This window comes from Maniola hyperantus, chromosome 23, assembly GCF_902806685.2.
Source record: "Maniola hyperantus chromosome 23, iAphHyp1.2, whole genome shotgun sequence".
In the NCBI taxonomy this organism is placed as follows: Eukaryota; Metazoa; Arthropoda; class Insecta; order Lepidoptera; family Nymphalidae; genus Maniola; species Maniola hyperantus.
This window is the reverse complement of record NC_048558.1, coordinates 1,094,140-1,117,846: the sequence shown is the minus strand read 5'-3', so window position 1 is coordinate 1,117,846 and position 23,707 is coordinate 1,094,140. Positions and strand designations below refer to the sequence as shown.

The 23,707-nt window shown below is 38.0% G+C and overlaps 1 protein-coding gene across 1 annotated transcript in view; it reads right to left on the bottom strand.

The window, feature by feature from the left end:
• NfI (Nuclear factor I) overlaps positions 1–23,707 on the bottom strand; it is a 76,259-nt gene that overhangs the window by 11,657 nt on the left and 40,895 nt on the right. The window contains 8 exon segments of the mRNA XM_069506733.1: positions 416–537; positions 735–842; positions 2,372–2,533; positions 3,212–3,307; positions 5,700–5,771; positions 7,003–7,210; positions 7,765–7,956; positions 12,452–12,607. Of these exon segments, the coding sequence (XP_069362834.1) occupies positions 416–537; positions 735–842; positions 2,372–2,533; positions 3,212–3,307; positions 5,700–5,771; positions 7,003–7,210; positions 7,765–7,956; positions 12,452–12,607 (1,116 nt within the window).

Sequence of the window (23,707 nt, the reverse complement as noted above, 5' to 3'; positions counted from 1 at the left end):
GGTGGTGGTAGCATCGAACTGGTGAAATATGGCGGCTTAGGACTCCGCGATAAACTGTGAACCTGAAAAATATGATTTTGAAGATCATTCGTTATACTGATACTTTGGAAAAAATATCTCATAGATACCGTTAAATATTTTAGGCTATGGACTATTTCGTTTCTTCTCTAACAAATTCATGATAGGTAATATTGATTTCAAGCACCAAAAGCTTCGATACTGAAATATAAAAATTCAAAACACACAATAAGTTACAAAAACCAATCCAATGGGGTGTTCGCCAAGGTTGGCTTATCGTTCCTATTTCATTTCTACTTTACATCAATGACTCGCTCCGTTTAAACAAATTATTTTTAGATACCTTTTGATACATTCTTATGAAATTGAATATATTATTATGATTTTTTTATATTACCTGCAATTGCTGAACGTCCGTAGGCGGTTCTTGGCACACGAAGGTGACGAAGTCTCCGAGTGAGTCTTGTGGTGCTCCCTCATACTTCCCACTCGAGTGCTGACTTGTTAGTCCATCTGATGCTGTAATAGACACAGTTAATTGAAATTATCAAAAAATATTGCGGTATGAATTTTCTTTTTGGTTTATCTTTAGGAAAAGTACGATTTTAGTCCCTTTTTTAAAGGTGAACCCCGTACGTTTGAGATGACAGTTCACCGAGTTAAAATGGCACGTGAGGAGTCATTTTTTACGGACATTATCATGTTAGTAAAATTACCAGTAGGATGCGTGTCAGTGGGAGGTGGTACGTGCTGGTAGAATATCGTGTTGGAGGGCACCAGCGGCGACTGCGCTGCGCTCAGGCCCGCTGAGCTGTGAGGAATGCCTGGAACAAACACTTGACATTATTTGCGCAAGCTCACTGACAAAACAAGTTACTTAAGCAATTTTTTTATTCATTGCGAGATAGCCTTGCGCTTGACGACTATCATGCCTGAGAAACAGAGCAATGATGAGGTCTAGAAGAAAACCTATTCACTCTTGCCTTGAAAATATTAATTAAAAAAAACCCGGCTGCGGTTTGCACTGCATCATGTCTTGTGTTTATAAAGTAAAAAAATTGACGAATTTTTTTTCACATTTGAAAAAATTTACTTGAGCAGTGGTATGGGGTATCGTCTGAGTCCTGACATCCTAACATCATAAGGATTCCAACGATACCCCATACATCCAAATCTGTTCAAGTATTTAGAAGTTATGGTGCAATAAGGAAATTCATGTAAACACATCCTGAATACTTTACTCCTTATTTCTAGCAGTTTTGTGAATATCTTAAAGATCTACGCTCGATTTTTGTATCTGCAATTTTTTTTAACCAAAATTGTAGTTACAAAGTAATAATAAATTGAGTTACATTGGAAATACTTATCTCTAAACAGAGATTTCTTCCAGCTTCCCATTCAAGGTTGTGAGTAAGGTGTATCAAGAAGTGAATAGGTCTAACAGTACTAGAATGATTATAAAATGTAAACAAGAATCCTTAGTTAATATCAAAAAGGCGATAGGTATAATAAATGTATCTACAAAAACTTTTACGATATGTAAGACAATTAGCATATCGTTTAACAATACCATATTACATACAGGTCACAAGCATGTCATTAGGCATGCATCGATTAGTATTCACTTGCCATCGCGTGTGTCGTACATGCCGTACTAACTAGGTGCGCAGGATTCGCGGTGAATCATTTAATGTTACGTTAGCGTCGAGTTCATTGTGTGGGTCAGTGACTTTGCGATTGTTTTGTTTTAACGCTGGTTTAATGTTATTTGGGCTAGGTCATACAGTTGTATCTTATAAAATAACTTATGAATAATCTATTTTTCTGTTTTTAAGATTCCGTACCTCAAAAGGAGAAAGGAACCCTTATATGATCACTTTTTTGTCTGTCTGTCCGTCTATCATGTCTGTCAAGAAAACCTATAGGGTACTTCCCGTTGACCTAGTATCATGAAATTAGGTAGGTTTTATTGCACAAGTGAAGGAATAAATCCAAAAACCGTCAATTTGTGGTTACATAACAGAAAAAAAATTAAATTGTGGTCATGATCTAACAATTAGTAGATATTTTCAATTTTCGAAGTAAGATAACTACCTATATCAAGTGAGGTATCATATGAAAGATCTTCACCTGTGCATTGTAAAACAGATTTTTTATTTATTTTTATGCATCATAGTTTTTGAATTATCATGCAAAATGACGAAAAAATACGACTGTAGTACGGAACCCTCGGTGCGCAAGCCTGACTCGCACTTGGCCGGTTTTTTCACATGGCGAGAAAATTCAGTTCAATTCAATTTTATTTATTTGCTGACAACAAACATATTTTGGTACAATAAAGTTGGATACTCACTGAAACACTGTCCAACAAGCATGGCAGAGGGGGTGCCTCGGTCGCTGGGCGGTTCAAAGGCGGGCGGCGCGGGGCTGTTGTAGCCATAATATGTGGACTCTAGCTTAATGCCTCCGCCGGACCCGCCGGGCGATTCCGACCCTGTCTCTTGTAGGATTGAGGCTGAAACATTTGAACATTCACTGAACATCTTCTGAAACTTTAAAACTAACAGGTGAATACAAACAGCTGAAATAAATAATTAACCTATTAGTAATCTGTCGATAAGTTACTTAGCAACGTTGTTATTTGTCAAAAAAGGCGGTACGATTTTTGACAAATAACTATGTTGCTAAGTAACTTAACTAGATGTTACAGAGAGATTGATTATAATTAATTTCCGCTCTAAAACACCAATTGATTTTTAAGACAACCTTAATTAATGTTATGTGACCACATTTTGACATTAATTGTTTTGACGAAATAACAAAAATACTTCAGTCATATAAATAAGATGATACCCTATAATAAGACGTTTTTTTTTAGAAACCAAGAGTAGCAGTGCACAACATTACAATGCTTGTCATGAAAAGACATTATTTTCAGATTATGCCAGTTAGAAACAATTATATTTATTTTGTCAGGATTTGTCAGAAAGTACCTGAGCTCTAAGTATTCTGAAAATATTTTTAAGACTTAATTTGGGATCTAATACTTTAAAACTCGGTTAAATAAATAAACTTCAAAATAAAGAGTATTAAAAGGCAATTTGCAATTCAATGTGCATTTTTGGGGAAATCTAAACGTCATGAGGAAACTTTCATTTATGGTTGAAAAAGAACATAATAATAGATAGCTCACCTTTAGACAACTTCCACAGTTCCTTCGAGGAGAAGACACCGGTCGCTAAAATGATATCGTTGCAAATAACACCGTTGTATGGGTTATGGGTATAGCCTGTAACCCACCATTGGATATAATATAACAAGACTATCAAAAATATAAAGACCACCATATGAAAACAGGGTCAAAATTGGGACAGCTAAATATAACTTAGGCCTACCACCCAAGTTACTATATGATCATGGCATACAATTTATGACTCATAAAATAAAGACAAACAGAAAAGCGGTAAACAGTCTCAATGGACTAAGGTACTTATGTGTCACTTGACTGAGACAGCTTGTAGAGTAGGATGCGGGTTGCGGTATGGTGATAGCGACGGTGAATTCTTTGATTTTTACGTCAACTGTCACTCTCCCGCAACCCGCGTCCTATCTCACGAGCCGTCTCAGTGAAACGTATACCTACCAATAATAATTTGTCTTTTTTTCAGTGCTCTACAAATGTGCAGTTTTAATTGAACAGTCCACATGAACAGTCAAAACTGCACATGTGTTGTTAATTTTAATCATATTTGTACTTGGGCATCAACTAATATTGCAAATCAATTTTAAATCCAACTGCTTTGCTTTGTCGTAATCAATCAGAAAGGTTATTTATAAACTATTTATTAAAAATTTGTTAAAATTGTATTGTATTGTAGATAACATATTAGCTGATGGTAGGCCCATAATACTAAGGGGAAATACTACACATAGTTACTATTACAGGAGTAGTACAAAATAATTGTATTTACATTAATATTTGAACAAAACCGTAAAATCAAATAGGGGGTAGAATGTACTATAGTAATTATTCTAAAAGTAACTGTCGATAATAAAATCGATGCTGTTTTAATTGGTATTAATGATGTTATAATATTAAAAAATGTAATATTAGCAACAATTTAATGCAATTAATATATCAAATCAATGCAGTCATTATATTGTGCCTTAAATAACGTTACACAACAGAAATAGAAATCTCTAAACATTATGCACCTGTTACTCAAGTATCTCTTGTCCACGAAAAACTAATAATAAATTGTACACAAAAACAGCATCGATTTCAAATTTTGGTATGTAACTATTAACAACTGTTGTTTAAACTACGATTTATATGGGTGTATCAAATCTAGCGTAGCTTTAAGTTCAGAATTCAATACTGATATAATTAGAACTAATTATATCGCTTATTTTATTTTCATTTTGATCTTGATCTCTATATATTGACATATTGATGATACTTAATAGTATCATCTATTAAATCACTAAATGTATTTCAAAGTTACAATTTGCAACTTTTCTTTTTTTGGTAATGATTCGTAAATGATAGGTTATCAGATGCCTTTTCCAAAAGGTCTTTTTATTAAGGCCCCAATAGCCTCCCTTGGCATACACTTCTTATTAGATAATGAGTGAAATGACGAAGAAACGGTAACTATATCTAATTGGATGTATTTTTATCATTATATGGGAACCTTCTATAACAGGTAAATATGATACAACCATCAGGTGAAACGAACAAACACACAGCAACATTTGTGAAGAGTTACATAACAATAACTATAATAATAACAACATTAAAAAGAGTGAAAGAGAAGGAACACCGACTACTATGCATTAATACGAAAAAACAATCGAGCAACATCAAGAAATCTGAACACACCAACGAAAGCATGAGGTGCAAGCCAATGCTGGGATTGTTACAATTTTCAAAAATGACCGAAAATGCACGAACTAAAATGGTGACCACATTGTGCAAATACCAATTGAAAAGTCTCTCTTAAATTTGAAAAATATGGCAAAGAATGGTGTTTGCATTTTGCTAAACTTTTGAACTACTTTTGAAGAAGCATCGCTAACCTAAAAGTAAAATTCGTATCCAAAGACGGCCTTATTGCTTAAAGCAATCTCCACTAAGCAACATTTGGTGAGAGGAGATTGTAAAATTATTTATATTTTTCTGCCATAACGAGATTTAAGAGTATTGTTTATGACTAGGTTACTAATTCTTTTTGGAGTCTAAGTTAGAGATGTGGGATCCCAAGTTTCTAGACCCAGCGTTTTGAGCCGTGTGATTAGTATGAGATTTACCTAAACCATTGTGAGAAAATTCGAGCGTGAAAACAAAATATCATCATACTAAAATTAACCTAAACATCTTTAATTTAAAGTTAAAAACTCAGTACCACCAATTTTAATTTCGCAAGGTTTCCACTTGAAACTGTGTACCATAGATGTATTGACGAACTTGAGCTTTATATCAATGAAGTTATTGTACATTTTGACTTGAAAGTAAATCGTTTCGATGCTCAATACTATCAAAATACGTGTAATATAAAGTTTTATTTTGAGGCTTCGGACGTTGATATAATACTTATTGAGTTTTAATTTGCAAATATACAAAACACCATTCTTAGCCATAGAACACGAGCACGCCACGACACCGACGCGAGCCGGTTTACCTTTGTTCTTAGCCTCGTGTTCATTCTCTTTGTCCCTAGTGGGATGCGGAGAGAGAGACCCGCTTAGGATATCTGAAACACATCGGTTATATGTACAAACAGCAATAAAGTCAGGTTTGTATCCGCCAGTGTTAGCGACGGGTCCAAATCTAGCTTTATTGCTGACTCTACCAACATTTAGAAATCGAAATAATTTTTAAATACGAAATTTGTGATATGTGACTTTCGATCAGGTGTGATCGTGGTCAAGCGTGCGCCTATAACGAATTAAAAAAAATGTACTCAGTAGCTTCAGTACTGAGTGAACATACATATCACAAATTTCGTCACTGGCAAGAAGCGAACCATATGCGATCCCAAGAGTTGGAATCCTCCCGGTTCCGCAAATTTTAATATGTATTAAAAAATGTTTGGAAATTTCCTTGAAGTGTAGGTAAAAACACTACCATAAAAATAAAAATAAAAACTTAGAAATATAGCTCAAGGTGAAGATAGTACACAAACATTTCCAAATTAAGATGTTATGTATGCTGGAGAAGATTAGAAATGTGCTATGAAAGAAGATAGAATAAAATAATAATAAAATTGGACGTTTAGTGTCAGCAAATGATTGAGAGAATGATGAGTAATTATTGCAAATGTGAACTAAGTAATTGAAACAGAAGCAAAGGAGAAGAGAAGAATTATGAACACCAACACTGGTATTATGCACCACCATAAAACTACATCTAATATAGAAATACGTTGATAAAATACTGAGCGAGAGACTTCGGTCTCTCCTTGTCATTTGCTCTCCATGTAAATTGAGTAATTAGTGCAATTGTGAACTAAGTCATTGAAACAGAAGCAAAGACGACCTCCCTGGCGCAGTGGTGAGCGCTGTGGTCTTAATAGTGGGAGGTCCCGGGTTCGATTCCTGGCAGGGGTTTGGAATTTTATAATTTCTAAATTTCTGGTCTGGTCTGGTGGGAGGCTTCGGCCGTGGCTAGTTACCACCCTACCGGCAAAGCCGTGCCGCCAAGCGATTTAGCGTTCCGGTACGATGCCGTGTAGAAACCAAAGGGGTATGGGTTTAATAAAAAGTGCCATACCCCTTCCAGGTTAGCCCGCTATCATCTTAGACTGCATCATCACTTACCACCAGGTGAGATTGCAGTCAAGGGCTAACTTGTATCTGAATAAAATAAAAAAATAAAAAGAAGAAGAAGAAGAGTAAAATTATGAACATCAACACTGGTATTATGCACCACCATAAAACTACATCTAATATAGAAATACGTTGATAAAATACTGAGCGAGAGACCTGGTAGACCGTCGCTCCCATTACCATAGCTGTTGATGAAGTTAGCGAGGTACAGGTCGAGCTCCCTCACAGACACGTTGATGTGGTAAGGGTTCACGCAGAGTCCTGGCTGCGTACATTCTGGATGCTTCTCCAGTCTTTCCCCGTCTGTGCTCTCTAGGGGTATCGCTTTGAACAGAATCACCATAACTAGGTCTAATCGCCACACCTGAAAATGAAAAAAATACTGATAAGGTTTCCTTAAGGCTGTGATAGCCTAGTGGTTAGGACATTTCCCTTCTAATCGGAGGTCGGGGGTTATATCCCGGGTACGCACCTCTAACTTTTCGGAGTTATGTGCGTTTTAAGTAATTAAATGTCTCTTGCTTTAACGGTGAAGGAAAACATCGTGAGGCAACCTGCATGCCTGAGAGTTCTCTATAAAGTTCTCAAAGGTGTGTGAAGTCTACAAATCCGCACATGACCAGCGTGGTAGACTTTGGCCAAACCCCTTCTCACTCTGAGAGGAGACCCGTGCTCTGTAGTGAGCCAGCTCTGGGTTGATCATGATGATGATTTATATTTAATTGTCATGCTTGGCAGACTATGTGGATGATATTTCTTAAAGACCTATGTAAATAATAATATTAAGTTGCCAACTTGCATTGCATGTACCACATTCTGGCGAAAAAAAAGACAAACAATTTATGTATTTAACAAAACAGTTTTGTCAAATTTTAACAAATGATTACGTATGATCATGATTTTTAAATATCAGCTCACCTTATCAGCTTGCCGTAAACAGTCTATCCGCCTCATCTTGCCCTTCTGGTCGGGGTTGGAGAGCACGCAGACTGCGGGCCTTTTGCCTGTGATGCTTAAAACAAAATCCTCTCGACAGTCCTGAGTGATGTCTTTCCGCAGCTTCCCGAGCAGCCGCGACGCCCATTTCTGTTTCACTTCTGCTTTCTCGTTCTGGAATTTTAGAAAATCTAAATAAGTATATAAAAGGAAAAGTTGAATAACTGACTGACTGACTGATCTATCAACCCACAGCTCAAACTACTGGACGAATGGCATACAGATAGCTATTATGACGTAGGCATCCGCTAAGAAAGGAGTTTAAAAATTCACCCCCCTAGTGGGTAAAATAGGGGTTTGAAATTTGTGTAGTCCACGCGGACGAAGTCGCGAGCATAAGCTAGTAGTAGCATATATAAAAGGAAAAGGTGACTGACTGACTGACTGATTGACTGACTGAATCCCAAAACACACTATTGCACATTTGTGTGGTGGTGCGTATTGCTTGCCTGGTGGCTGCTTTCTCCTGTATGTTTAGCAGTGGGAGGGCGGGCGGTGCATTTCGCATGCTGCATGTTGCACCATACAGATTCGAACTGTTTCAGCGGATTATAGGAAATTAAGCTTTTGGTTCATTGTAGGTATATCATGGACTGCCGCAAAGTAACGCCTGCTTCTATATTTTCTCTGCCCAATACAAAGGCGACCAAGGACATAATTAACTTAATGATAAATAATGATATGTTAAAAGTGGAGGAGACCACCGTGTTCCTGGGAATCATGTTAGATGCAAAGCTTCAATGGAACGCCCATATATCAACACTTGCTGGTAAACTCAGCTCTGCTGCTTATGCTGTTAGAAAGATTCGACAGGTAACTGACGTGGAAACTGCAAAATTGTGTATTTTGCCTATTTCCACAGTATTATGTCTTACGGAGTCTTGCTGTGGGGTAAAGCGGCAGATATTGGGAAAATATTCGTATTACAAAAAAGGGCAATACGTGCAATTTATAATTTAAAACCGCGCGATTCCCTACGAGAGATATTTAAGGAAATAGGTATTCTTACAGTAGCTTCCAATATATTTACAATAATATAATTTTTGTACGACAAAACATTCACAGTTACAAAAAAAATCAGTGATCTCCATGATAGGCAAACTAGAAACAGAAATAAGCTGGCTACTCCTGCGCTCCGCCTCTGGAAGGTGCGAAAGTCATTTGTGGGAATGAGTGTAATATTTTATAATAAAATTCCACAAGCAATTTTAGACTTGCCTTTACACAAGTTTAAAAAATGTGTTAAAAGTATGCTCCTAAAAAAAGCATATCATACAGTCGCAGACTATGTAAACGATAAAAAAGCTTGGATTTGACTCGCTCCAGCAATGCACGGGGCTGCAATGGCTTGTATAGTACGGTATAATAACATTGTAAATTGAAAAATTAAAAAGAGCAACCGCCGAGTTTCTTGCTGGTTCTTCTCGGTAGGAACGGCATTCCGAACCAGTGGTAAATTAAACCTGACTATTCATAGCACTTTAAAAAGTTTACATGATAAAAAAACATCTATTTCTATTCTATTCTTCTATACAAAGCTCTTATTTTCCGAAGTAGGTATACATCAATGGAAGTAGGTAATTCCTCTCCCAACTTCCCACTTCCCACTTCCCGCATTTACAATAACATTAACCTCACCGTTACATAAATCACAAACGCTCATGCACTAAATAATAAAAGGCCCAATTTTAATGTGAATTAGCTAAACTACTAACTAAATCAACGAGCAGCGACAGTGGAGCCCGGAATTTTGTACATTTGTATTATTTAACCAGAATATCTTTATGGACGAAGAGCCCGCGAGAGCCAGACCTTCGTTATTTTATAAAATCTGAAAGTTTCACTGCGTATTGTCCCCAAAACAGGGAGGAACGATCATCGACTATGAAGTTTGGATCATGGTGACTTTAGGAGATAAGACGTAACAAAGGTGTATTAATTATTATTATTAAGCCTTTATTTTCCTTATCAATTAATATTATTTACAGAGTTTCTAAATCTATTCTAATATCTATTTTATTATATTTGTTAGTATGTTAATCAGTAATATGTAAGTGTCTGTAGCTTTTCCGGACTTTCAGGTGTATTAATTACGTCAAAGTGTCTACCTATAAAGTATTTCTGATACTATTCCGAAGCAACTATAAAAAAATTACACTGTTTACTTTGACGTAAGAAATTTTACACTTTTGTTAACCAAATCCACCATGATCTAAACTTCATAGTCGCTGATCCTCCCTGTGTTAGGGACAACACGCAGAGAAACTTTGAGCTTTTATAAAATAACGAAGGTGTGGCCCTCAGGGGCTCTTAGTGTTTACCGGAGTCCGATAGACGCATTGCGACTGCCTGCGAATGCAGACATCTTGTTTCGTACTATCTTCCGCATCGAGGAAATCTGTTAAGCTAACTTGAGGGGAAATAAAAAGGCTCGATTTCAATGCGGTAAAGGACTGTTTTTTTGAATAAATCGAGCGGATTCAATGTTGTGTTAGTATTCGTAACAGATAGGACTATGACCATTTAAAAACCTTGTAAAAGCTTCGCTTTTGTAGGAAACCAATTGAAGTTTTTGTCCAATGCGGCAAAGGAATTTATTATATTAAATGTAAAAAAAAAATCTTTATCCATGCAAAGAGATTCATTAGTAACAAACATGTCCTTGACTTTGTCTCTCAATGGTCTATTACTGTTAGTAATAGACAGGTCTTTTACCATTTAAAAGACCTTGTAAATGCTTGGCTTTGGTAGTAATGAATTTAACAGCTGTTGTCTACTGCGGCGAAGAACTTTATTATTAAAGAAAATCTTTATTCATTCATAAGAGTTTGAAAAAACCCTTCTCCTTGATTACTTAAAAGAGGCTTTCTAAAGTTAAACTAACTTGAGGGGAAATAAAAAGGCCCGTTTTCAATGCGGTAAAGGCCTGTTTGTTTGAATAGGTAAATTGAGCGGAAGAGTCAATGAACTGTTAGTAACAGATAGGTCTTTGACCATTTCAAAGATATTTTACTATTTTAGTGTTTAACCTATCGTGAGTGATTTCCATTATACACGTCTCACACCTGGCTTTACTCACGTGTCAAAACTTTTGTACCGGAAAATCAAAGAGTTCTCACGGGATTTTAAAAACATAAGACCACGCGAACGAAGTCGCCGACTGAGGCCAGTAGGTATAGTCTAAATAATAAAAGGCAAGGTGACTAACTGACTGACTAACTGCAGTCAGTTAGTCAGTCACCTTTCCGTCATCATCTGATCGATCACAGCTCAAACTACCGGACGGATCGGGCTGAAATTTGGCACATGCAGATAGCTATTAGACGTTAGACCATCCCTATGAAGAGCATAATTTTGAAAATGTTCAATTCCCTAAAGGTGGGGGTTTGAAATTTTTGTAGGTCTCCACACTGGGAGTCCGCGGGAAATAGAGCTAGTTTCGAAGAAATCTAAACACGAAGCAATAGGCAAATTTTTCTAGAATATAACAATATATTATTAAATTAAATAAAATGATTTTACTTGTAGTAAATTAAATTAGTTTTATTCGTGCGTGGTTTCGTAGCCTTATAATGTCACGTTCGCAGTTGCTATCGTTTGCAAGATCGTGAAGCGAAAATAATTGAACCGAGAATTTTCACGTTTTTGAAGGCATAATTATATTTGGTTTGGTTTCATATTAAACACATTGAATTTTTTTATTGTAGCAGTGACCTGGGTGTCTGGTGCACTTCGACCGTCCGTTGTGCCAGATCCTTCTTTCCACGCACATGCAAACTGTGGAACCAACTCCCATCGGCGGTGTTCCCATTAGATTACAACATGGGGCGGACCAACAAATTCTTAAAATGCCGGCAACGCATCGGCAGTTCCTCTGGTGCTGCAAATGTTCATCTGACTGACGCTAGAGGTCAAAGAACGTTGCGTTTGTAGGCCCACTCAGAGCCAATGCCCCCGCGTTGTAGTTGGGGCATTTGAGCCGAGTTTTTGCACGCTAAACATTGCAGGTTTGAAAATACTAAATCACTAAAACTACAAAAATGAGGCAATGGTATTGGTATTGGATTGTGTTTAGGTAGTATAACTATAACGCTAAGTTTTTGCTAGCGTTCTGGCTACATCCTGTATAGTCACTACCCATATTAAAAATGCGAAAGTATGTTTGTTTGTTCGTTTGTCCTTCAATCACGTCGCAACGGTGCAACGGATTGACGTGATTTTTGCATGGGTATAGTTAAAAACCTGGAGAGTGACATAGGCTACTTTTTATCCCGGGGAATCAATGAGTTCCCACGGGATTTTAAAAGGACCTAAATCCACGCGGACGAAGTCGCGGGCATCAGCTAGTAAAGAATAAAAATAATCACACTAATATTATAAAAGCGAAAGTGTGTGTGTGTTTGTGTGGTTACTCTTTCAAGTAAAAACTACTGGAAGTATATTGGGCTGGGAATGGAGCTAGAAATTAAACACACAATAGGCTATTTTTATCCCGTAAAAATCCATGGTTCCTGGGAGATTTTTTGTATATCCACGCGGACGAAGTCGCGGGCATCATCTATTATACTATTAATTTTATATAAATCACATAATTTAAAAAAAAAGTTACCTGTAGTTCATATTTGGTGTGCCGCTCCTCCTCGAGACTCATCCGTTTCTCGTGCTTTTTGTAATATTTCCTTTTGGCCGCTTGTAAATTGAACCACGTGTACGAAAAGGACTTAACGAAAGGCATCAGGGCCTCTATGAACGGATGGAACTCGTCCTGTGAACATTCAAACAATCCACCACGGTTAAAACAAAACATTTTTGCCAAATCACCAAACATTGGCGCCCAATTTTGGGACTTAACATAAAAAGGCACCTGGGTATTCCAAACTTTTTTGCGACTAAAGGGAGATTTTTTACGGCTGAAAAATAATCAATCCTATCCGTAATCTGAGGATAGGTTATAGGTCTTGCATTTCACGAGGACGAGTGACTCATGCTTGTGTTTAAGGCGTATCTGTATAAGTAAGGTACAGTAAATATGTGCGTTTGCGAGCACTTGCTCGCGACTGATTGGTCCGGCATACACGCACACTTACGCAATGTCCGTGTATACGACGTAACTACAAGTAAAGTTCACTCGCCTTCGTGAATTGCAAGAACTGTACTTAGCAACGTTATTACATGCCAAAATATGTGTGGTCTTTTTTGACAAGTAACAATGTCGCTAACTTATCGGCCGATTACGGATAGATTGATTATTAATTCAGCTGTTTAATCGTCAAAAAACTTTAAAATAAGAAACGTTTGCGATTTTGACAGTTTTTGTACAGAAAATCTGTCAAAACATCTTTATTCATCAGTAAAGTTTATCTGGCGATTGAAAGATCAGCCCTTTTTATTGACTCCCAATTTTTGGGTAAATCTATTAAGGGCGGTGACAGACTAGCGTTTTTTCTGACACGTATGTTACGCTTTGATAAACAAGGAACTACAAGCTTAGTTACCCATAATCCACCAAAACTAAATGTTGCTATCCCTTTCATATTGCAAACTGCAGCAAAGGAAACACTAGCTGATTTAAACCAGTCAATTAGTTTTGTTTTTATTCTACTTTTATTTAAGTTTTAACCACTTGTTAAAACTTCTGATGGCAACGTTAAAAACTTTTCAAACATCTTTAATTTTAGGAGGGCGGGCGGTGTCTGCATAGGTACTGCATTTTGCACCAATATAAGTAGATTTTTTTTGCTTGTGGATTATAGCGAATTAAACTAGTCATTCCTTATTGAAAATCATTGAGCCCCTTAAAATGATTGCTTCTAGTAATCATTTAAGGAATTTATGCCAACACGTGGAGGGCGCTAGCCGTGCCACGTACGAGGCGCGGACGAGGCACGGATTCAAACCATCACGATTTTTTTTAATGAAGTATACGGAAAGCACGGTTAACTACTTCATATAAAATGTTCGTGATGTTATAAATCCGTGCCTCGTACGTGGCACAACTAACGCCCGCCACGTGTTGGCATAAATCATCCCTTAATCTATTATGATAGTCAAGTTAACTTTAACTGATTGTTAAAAGGTGAATAGTAAACATAATACAATAACGTCTATGTATCTTGCACTTTGTTACATTTATAGTTACATTCAAGCATCCATAAATTAAGGAAATAATAGACATCTAGAGGCAAAAGCTAGTCGCGGTGTATGCGGATTCGGTTTATTAATTTCACGCAGGTAATAATTGTCTACGATGAGTTATTTTTTAAACTGTGATTTTACCTTTATATAATTCCTATAAAATAAAATAAAATAAAATAAAATAAAAATAAAAATCTTTTTTATTCGTATAAACTTTTACAAGCACTTACAGTACGCGCGGCGAGAGTTTGGCTTTGACCGTTATTGCGCAGAAATCAGAAATTGGGTATCAACGGGCAATTAGTGGGGTGCGGGCGGGGTGTTATGGCGCACGCGGGTGCTCTGATTGGCGCTCCACTGCTCCAGTCGTTCCTGCCTCTGTTTTGTACAATCACGTTCACAAGTGAATTGCTATTTTCGTTAATTGTTTATTATATAGAGAATCTGAATAGCACTGCTGTCTAAGACTTTTTTTAATGTTAACTTTTGTATTTAATAATTATTTTAAGTTTTCTTTTGTTTGTATGTACCAATTTTACATGTATCTTGGAATAAATAATTTTATTAAAAAACAATTATTTAGAATTTTCATCGCTGTCTCTGTAAACTTTAAAAGGAAATAAACATTTAATATAAGTAAAATAACTATCAATAGTTTTAATAAATGAAGAAGTTTATCTATTTCGTATTATTTTCTAGAATTATTACCACTGTACATGAATTTTGACCCACTCAAATATCCAACCTGGTACATAAAAAAGGAAAAGTATTGTGTGCGTGACAGTACCCATGCGCAGTAATCCCCTCCACCCGAAGGTCAAAGCCAAACTCTCGACGCGCGATCTGTACGAATAGTCGGATGCATCTACCACTGGTTCGGAATGCCTATAATAATAGTTCCTCTATTATGAAAATCACAAGAAATAAACATTATAAAAGCATCATCCAAACCTGCGCGACCTAAGTGACTACGAAGCGGGGACGACTGCCGTGAGGCAGGTGCCATCTACGATATTTGATGGCGCCGAATTTTTTTTTCAAAAACTATCGAAACTACACACTCGCTTCCCGCTGATCGCCAACTCGTTTATAGTTTCTAGTTCTACTCGTTTCTCGTTCATCGTCGGCGCAGCGGTCGGACCACTGCCGACACCGCTGGACATTTTAATATAATCGATAACGATTGTCGTGTATGACTTGTAAAATTCGCACTAATCGAGTATTCATCGCGCAAACGAAATAATGTATTGTTGCGTGTTGAATCATAACATAATGTATGCAAAGGTGTCGCCGTGATTTACCGAGGCCCGTTTAGACGGACTTTGTATTGGAATTCGCGATTGTTTTCCAAAAATTAAGGTGAACTCTCACTGGATCAAGTAATTCATAAAAAAATATGCTAACCGTAAAATTCATTAAAAAAGTGTTACCTTATATAATATACCTTGTATATTCCCCTTTCCTCTCCAACTAAGCGTCTAGGAGTGTACGACAATAGTGCAACGGGCGGGGTTCGAACCGTCTACCTTTCGGTTTTTAGTCCACTCCTTTACCGGTTGATCTATTGAGGCTAATTGACAATCATCATCATCATCTCAACCCATCGTCAAACTACATGCATCACTACTGAGCACTGGTCTCGTTTCAGAACGAGAAGAATGGCGCCACGCTGGTCAAGTGCGGATTGGCAGATTTCACACACCTTTTAACTTATGGAGATTACGGAGAACTTCCAGGCATGCAGGTTTCCTTCACCGTTAAAGCAAGATATTTAACTGCTTGAAACGCAAAAAAAATATTAGCTCTACAATTGACCTAATATGAATCACTAGCATAAATGCGAAAGTATGTTGTTTGTTAGTTTTTCCTTCAATTACAACATAACGGAGCAACAGATCTACGACATGATTATTGCATCTAGAATAGTAATTCAAGAGCTGGAAACTGTAATAGGCTATTTTATCACAGAAACCCCTTTAATTTCCTACGGGATTTTTAAAAACATAAATCCACGTGGATAAAGTTGCGAGTATTAAAAGCTAGTGATGAGATAAGACTGCAAAATACAGCGTTCTTTGAAAGTAACAAAAAATTTCATAGCGAGACCACTATGCGTATTGTTTAGTGTTATGAGTTTAAGTAGGTATTTAAGTTAGAATATAAGTTTAATAAGTTAGAATATAAGTTAGAATATCATGTAATACGTACATACTAATTATTGTTTAGGACCGCCAGCTCTCCAACAAACTGGCCCACCAGTTTGGCGAAAGAAAAACAATGTATTAATTGGTGTACTTTTGTTATAAATAAATTTTAAAAAAAATGAGCGTTCGCCTTAAGTGCAGTTTTCGGATAACTGTAAAAAGCTCGTAAACGCCATCGTAGCGTATTGCCTTAGCAACTCATACGGTTTCACGATGACGCGTGGTGACATTAATTCTCGGAATGATGCGAAGTATTCAGAGAACACGGTATTTGAATATGTTGAGGATAATTGTATGCATGCATTTGGCTTGCATAAGGACAATACATCCGTGTTGGGAAAATTGATTTGGTTGTTGCTTACAGTATCCTTATGGTAGACTTTTGGGGCACAACACAACCACGAGCAACTACAATGAAAGAAAGAGAGAAAAGAAAGAAGAAACTTAGGGTGTTTGTACACTCATCTGAGTGCACCAACGCAACGCCGTCATTTTTCAAGTTGTATCAAATCAAATTAAAAAAAAAGTTATTCAAATTAGGTAATAAATTACACTTTTTGATAGTCGGTTGTTGCATTTGTAAGATGATATGTGATATTTTTTACGCGAACTTAAAACTAAAGCTACGAGCTATCTAGGAAAAGTATTTGGACTTTTTTTTTTTTTTTTATTCAGATACAAGTTAGCCCTTGACTGCAATCTCACCTGGTGGTAAGTGATGATGCAGTCTAAGATGATAGCGGGCTAACCTGGAAGAACTTTGAGACAAAAATGAAGAAGTACCTATTTGATCGACCTATTTGACGACCTCCCTGGCGCAGTGGTGAGCGCTGTGGTCTTATTAGTGGGAGGTCCCGGGTTCGATTCCTGGCAGGGGTTTGGAATTTTATAATTTCTAAATTTCTGGTCTGGTCTGGTGGGAGGCTTCGGCCGTGGCTGGTTACCACCCTACCGGCAAAGCCGTGCCGCCAAGCGATTTAGCGTTCCGGTACGATGCCGTGTAGAAACCACAGGGGTATGGGTTTAATAAAAACTGCCATACCCCTTCCAGGTTAGCCCGCTATCATCTTAGACTGCATCATCACTTACCACCAGGTGAGATTGCAGTCAAGGGCTAACTTGTATCTGAATAAAAATAATAAAAAAAAACTAAAGCTACGAGCTATCTAGGAAAAGTATTTTGACTTTCAGACAAAAATGAAGAAGTACCTATATGATGCGTGATTTTCGAAAATTCGACTCGAACGGAGCAGGGGTGTTCAGCTAGTCATTCCTAATTTCATTAAATACTGTTTTGTGACGTGGAAGCTACGTACTATTTCCACCCACGATTCAAAAACAGAAAAAACATGAATGAAACGCATATGAGGGATCCCGTTCCAAACATTTGCCGTGAAGTATAAACACAAGTCAAGCCAAAACATGTTTATTGGCTAGGATTGTAGTCGGGACGTAGCTGTGCCAAGCACTCTTTGGCAGGACCTATTGGTCCACGTGGCGAGAACTTTCAGGGAAACTTTTTTTTAGGGTTCCGTAACTCAAAAGGAAAAACTGAACCCTTATAGGATCACTTTGTTGTCTGTCTGTCTCTCTGTCAAGAAACCTACAGGGTACTTCCCGTTGACCTAGAATCATGAAATTTGGCAGGTAGGTGTGTCTTATAGCTGGCTTTAGGGGAAAAATCTGAAAACCGTGAATTTAGGGTTAGATCACACAAAAAAAATTAAATTGTGGTCATGAACTAATAATTAGTATTTTCAATATTCGAAGTAAGATAACTATATAAAGTGGGGTATCATATGAAAGGGTTTTACCTGTTCATTCTAAAACAGATTTTTATTTATTTTTATGCATCATAGTTTTTGAATTATCGTGCAAAATGTCGATAAAAAAACGACTGTAGTACGGAACCCTCAGTGTGCGAGCCGGACTCGCACTTAGCTGGTTTTTTTTTTCACGACTACCCCAAGGGAGGATTTCACACTTAAAGGGAAAAATCCGTGAATTTGTGGTTACATCAGGGAATTTTCAGAGAAACGTTTTTTTTACACGACTCCTCCCAAAAAAAATTGGTATAGTCCGTAAAAAACCGGCCAAGTGCGAGGCTCGCGCACCAAGGGTTCCGTAGTACAGTCATATTTTTTCGACATTTTGCACGATAATTCAAAAATTATGATGCATAAAAATAAATAAAAATCTGTTTTAGAATGCACAGGTGAATACCTTTCATATGACACCCCACTTGACATAATTATCTAACTTTGAAAGCAATAAATATATTTTGTTCATGAACACATTTTAAGTGCATTTTAATTTTTTTTCTTGTGATGTAACCACAAATTCAAGGTTATCACATTTTCCCCCTCATGTCTACTATAAGACCTACCTTTCTGCCAAATTTCATGATTCTAGGTCAATGGGAAGTAAGTACCCTATAGGTTTCTTGACAGACAGACAGACAGACAACAAAGTGATCCTTTTTTCTTTTTGAGGTACGGAACCCTAAAAATAATTCTATAATTAGTGCGATTAAGTACCTACCTAAGTACCTACTAATCGATTGACTAACGTACCAAAAATGACAATGAGAGTCATACGGGTATAACATAAACACTTGTCCAGCCACAACAGTAGTTGGCTAGGACGCCAGACGCGGCGACGCAGTGCCAAGCAGTGTTGGCAGGACCTGCGACCACGTGGCGGCTACTGGCAGGGAAAGTGGCGGAGGTGCCAGTCGCTACACCACATGCTGGGGTGATTGCACTCCAGAGAAATTTTGGCTTTCGATCTTAGTAGTAAATTCTGCATAGTAGTACAGTACGCAGCAGAGAGTAATGTGCATCGATTTAGAAAGAGATAGCGGTTTCGTAGAGAATTGTCTCGGACCTCAATCGTTCATTATCATCATCATCATCAACCGATAGACGCCCACTGCTGGACTTATTACACACACACAAACACACACTACAGTTTTCCTACACAACTATCTAGGTTCATAAATCATACGTTTATTTAAGTGTAAAAACGTTAAAGAACAGCAATCTTCTGTAATAACTGATTTGTGCTTGTGCACTCATGTTCTTATTTACTTTTTAGTTAACCGAGGGAGAGGGCTGGCTATCCTTAACACAGATCTAAAAATCTAGCTAGGATAGCCACTTCTTGATCTTGTACCATTTTTAATATTGTATATGCATATGTCAACAAGCACGCAAATTTGTTCAAGATCAAATCCATGTATGTGTGTAACTAGATGATTGAATAATAAACGTTTTATTTATTATTCAATCACACGATCTTTTCACAAGAGGTTGATAAATTTGGAATCCACGGACTCTCTTGCCAAAGGAGCTCCGGTAGGCTGTTTAGGCATGGCTCTCTTAACGATACAATTAAAAGAGCTCTTGCCACCATAAATATTCCTGCGCTCATTGAGCCGGCAGGGATTAGTCGGGATGATGGCAAGAGACCTGATGGATTGACGCTGGTTCCCTGGGAACGGGGACGGGCGCTAATGTGGGACGCAACTTGCGTTGACACATTGGCCCCGTGTCATATCAGGAAGACAGCATCAAGACCGGGAGCCGCAGCAGAAACAGCTGAAAACGGCAAGCGGCGCAAGTATGCCTCTCTTATAGAGAGTTACATTTTTGTGCCGTTTGCCGTGGAGACCCTGGGGCCATGGAGTCTTAGTGCTAAAAATTTTTTACGAGACATTTCACCGCGATTAATAGCCTCAACTGGTGACAGAAGGGCTGGCTCATTTTTTGCGCAGCGGATCAGCCTGGCTGTCCAGCGCGGAAATGCAGCCAGTATTCTTGGCACCATTCCACGCGGTCATGATTTATATAGTAATTAGATAAGGCTAGCTTTAAGTTTTATTGTATTAAAAAAAAAAAAAAAAAATATTATTTATTTATTATATTTCTCTTCTAAGGACTTGCGCCACCTGAAGCCAACGGCTCCCTGCGACTCGTCTGTTGTCGTCCGTCCACCTAGCGAGGTCGCCATTCCAGCACCCTGGGACCCCAACGTCTATCGGTTGTACGAACTATGTGCCCTGCCCATTGTCACTTCAGCTTCGCAACCCGTTGAGCTATGTCGGTTACTCTAGTTCTCCTACGGATCTCCTCATTTCTGATTTGATCACTTAGAGAAACTCCAAGCATAGCTCTCTCCATCGCCCGCTGTGTGACTTTGAGCTTTCTTATGAGGTCTCAGTCGTTGAAACCAACAAAATGTCACATAGGTATGAGTGATAGAGATAACGCTCTACAAAGCTGAAATGTCATTCTAAAGGTCGATGTACATTATTTTCTGCCGCGTACCTACTGTACATGAACCGTGAAAATATTACAACCCTTTCTTGGCCAGTCGTGTAAAAACCTACTCATTTTGAGAGAAGACTGCTCAGTAGTGCGCCGGCCATGAGATGATGATAATGATAAAAACTGATCTGAACTTTGTACCTAGCAGAAAACGTCATTGATTCGTCGCAACTCAGATTCTCAGCGGACCAAAATAGTTTTCACGAAAGTCACTTTGATGAATCAGGGACCTAATTGTGCAACGCACTAGCGATCCAGTCGAAACCGATTGACGACTTCGAAATGTAACAGCAATCGTAATCACCTAATCTTTTTGAAGTCTATTCATAGCGATCGCGGTTGACTCTTTGATCTGACTGAAATGCATGCTCCGAAAAAACCCTGTGAAAACTTCAAATGGCATATTGAAAATCTAACTTTCTCTCGTGTCTAATATTTTGCAATGATGCCCGCGACTTCCCCCCGTGGATTTAGATTTTTTTAAATACCATGGGGACAATTTTCCAGTATAAAAAGTAGCATCCTTCCCCGGGATGTGAGCTAACTCTAAACAATATTTCATCAAAATCGGTTGGACCGTTGGACTGTGAAAAGCTAGCAGACAGACAGACAGACAGACACACTTTCGCATTTATAATATTAGTATGGATAGGGTATTGGACCGTAGTAATAAAATGATGTGATGTTTTTTATAGCGGTAGTTTAGGGAGCTACCTACATATATGAATTGAGGCTATTTTTTCCCCGGAATTTTTTTAAAAAAAATAAATCCACGCGGACGAAATCGTGGGCCAAATAGTTTTAACATGGGCAAAACGGAGAGAATACTTCAAAGCAAGCCGGAACTCAAGAATTGTAGGTAAAATATAAATAAATACCTCATAAAGCCATCAGTAGGTGAAAGGGTGTAGATAGTAGATACCTAGCAAAGGACAAAATACTAAACAGCCAACTTGGCATACTTGGTACATCATTTTAATAATACTTATACGGTATTAACCTACTATCATAACGGATCTTAGTTAGTGTTGGAAGAAGACGGAGGTCTTCAACCCTCCATGCACACACAAATAAGAAAGAAAGAAAAACGGTTATTTTTTAAGGCTGTGCCACACATTACCAGCTAGACCTGGTTAGGTTACACCGGCGCCTCTAATACTTGAGTAGTAAAGTCAAAAGACCTCAAGTAGAAGAAGCGCCGGAATAAACCATGTCATGTGTGGCACAACCCGAAAAAAAAGGTCCCTACTCAGCATATATGCCATATGTCTTGCACAAGTACAAAAACATACAGCGCTGGTTTTCAGTAGGAACCCTGATTCGGGTGGCGCCACGGAATTATTTTAATTGTACTTATCTAATCTATCTATTCTATATGTTAATAATATATACAAATTCACACATACTTACTTATATATATAATTGGACACATCTATGCACATGTATAATGTATACCTATGATGTAGCCTAAATCTTGTTACAAAAAGGAGTACTCCGCCACATGATCCTGAAATTCTACCTGTTTATCCAAAAGGAATTTTTTCAATTTAGTTTTGAATGAAAATTTACTTTTTAAATTCCTTATTGGAAATAACTTAGGTACTTTCAAGGCAAGAGCGAATAGGCATCTTCTAGGCAAGCACGCTCCAACTTAGACCTCATCATTGCTTTCTTTAAAGCATGATTCGTCGAGTCGTCACGCGCAAGCCTATCATGCAAACCCATACTATAAATGCGAAAGTGTGTTTATTTGATGATTTGTTAGTTTGTCCTTCAATCACGTCGCAACGGAGCAACGGATTGACGTGATTTTTGCAAGGGTATAGTTAAAGACCTGGAGAGTGACACAGGCTATTTTTAACCCGGAAAATCAAACAGTTCCCATGGGATTTTTTAAAATCTAAATCCACGTGAATATAGTCGCAGGCATCAACCAGTCTAAAATATATACTTATAAAAGGAAAAAGTGACTGACTGACTGATCTATCAACGCACAGCTCAAACCACTGGACAAATCTTGGCATGCAGTATTGTGGGTAAAATAGGGGTTTGACATTTGTGTACTCGACGCGTACGAAGTCGCGGGCATAAGCTAATAAATAATAAAATTAAGAAAACCTAGTGTACCCGTAATAACTTTTTTCATCCCAAAGTAATAGTAGAGTTCGTTAAAAGCTATAATCTTGAACAAAAAGGTTAACTAAACGAGCCAATAGAGCCATTGTTTACAAACCAACCCACACCGCCAATAAAACCATACACCTTATCGAATCACACCAACTATTAGGAAAACTTCCAAACACGCTTGCCAAAACACTGGAGTGCGTTCACCCCTGACGAATTTTGGCGGCAAATCGGGCATCGCTTACGATTCCTTCATTATTTTTATATATTTTTTTCGTACCGCGCCGGCCAATTTATTTTATAGATATTGGCGTCGGTTCATCGGGGATGCCCGAGTGCGGTGGACTTGGCCGTGGTACCCGTTGGCGTGGCTAACTGGGTCGCTACGTCACACAGGAGCGCTGGCCAAAAGCACGGAAAGACGCCATGAAAAAATCCCGGCGGCCATCTTGCCACGCGTCGTTTTGGCGCGCAACAGGTGATGCGTTGGGAACGTTGAGGGACACTCGATCAACGTTATGTAAGGATACTAATATTGTAAAGTTCTGCGAAAAGCGAGTTTGTCTGTCTGTTAGCTTTTCATGGCCCATATCCGTTTAATCGATTTCGGCGAAATTTGGTACTGAGACAAAATATGTCTCTGTCCATGACATGACAATTAGTTGTCTGTCTGCTAGCTTTTCATGGACAGAGAAAGCTAGCAGACAGACAAATAATTGTCTTTCTGCTAGCTTTTCATAGCCCACCCATCTATCAAAGGTTTTGATGGAGATTGGTACAGAAACAGCTTGCCTCCCTAGGATGGGCATATAGGGCGGATACTTCTAGTCCCAGAAAATCAAAAAGCCCCATAAAAACCTAAATCTACGAGGACAGCGGATATCATCTATTTGGTACAGACTACAGAGATAGTGAATCCTGTAGAAAGAAAGATAGAACGTTTATTTTGTAATAAGAGACGGACATACTACTGCTATTTTTATCCTGGAAAATGAGAGTTCCCACGCTATTTTAAAAAACTGAATTGCACGCCCAACTTAAATACCTACTGCAATCACATCAAAATAATCTTGT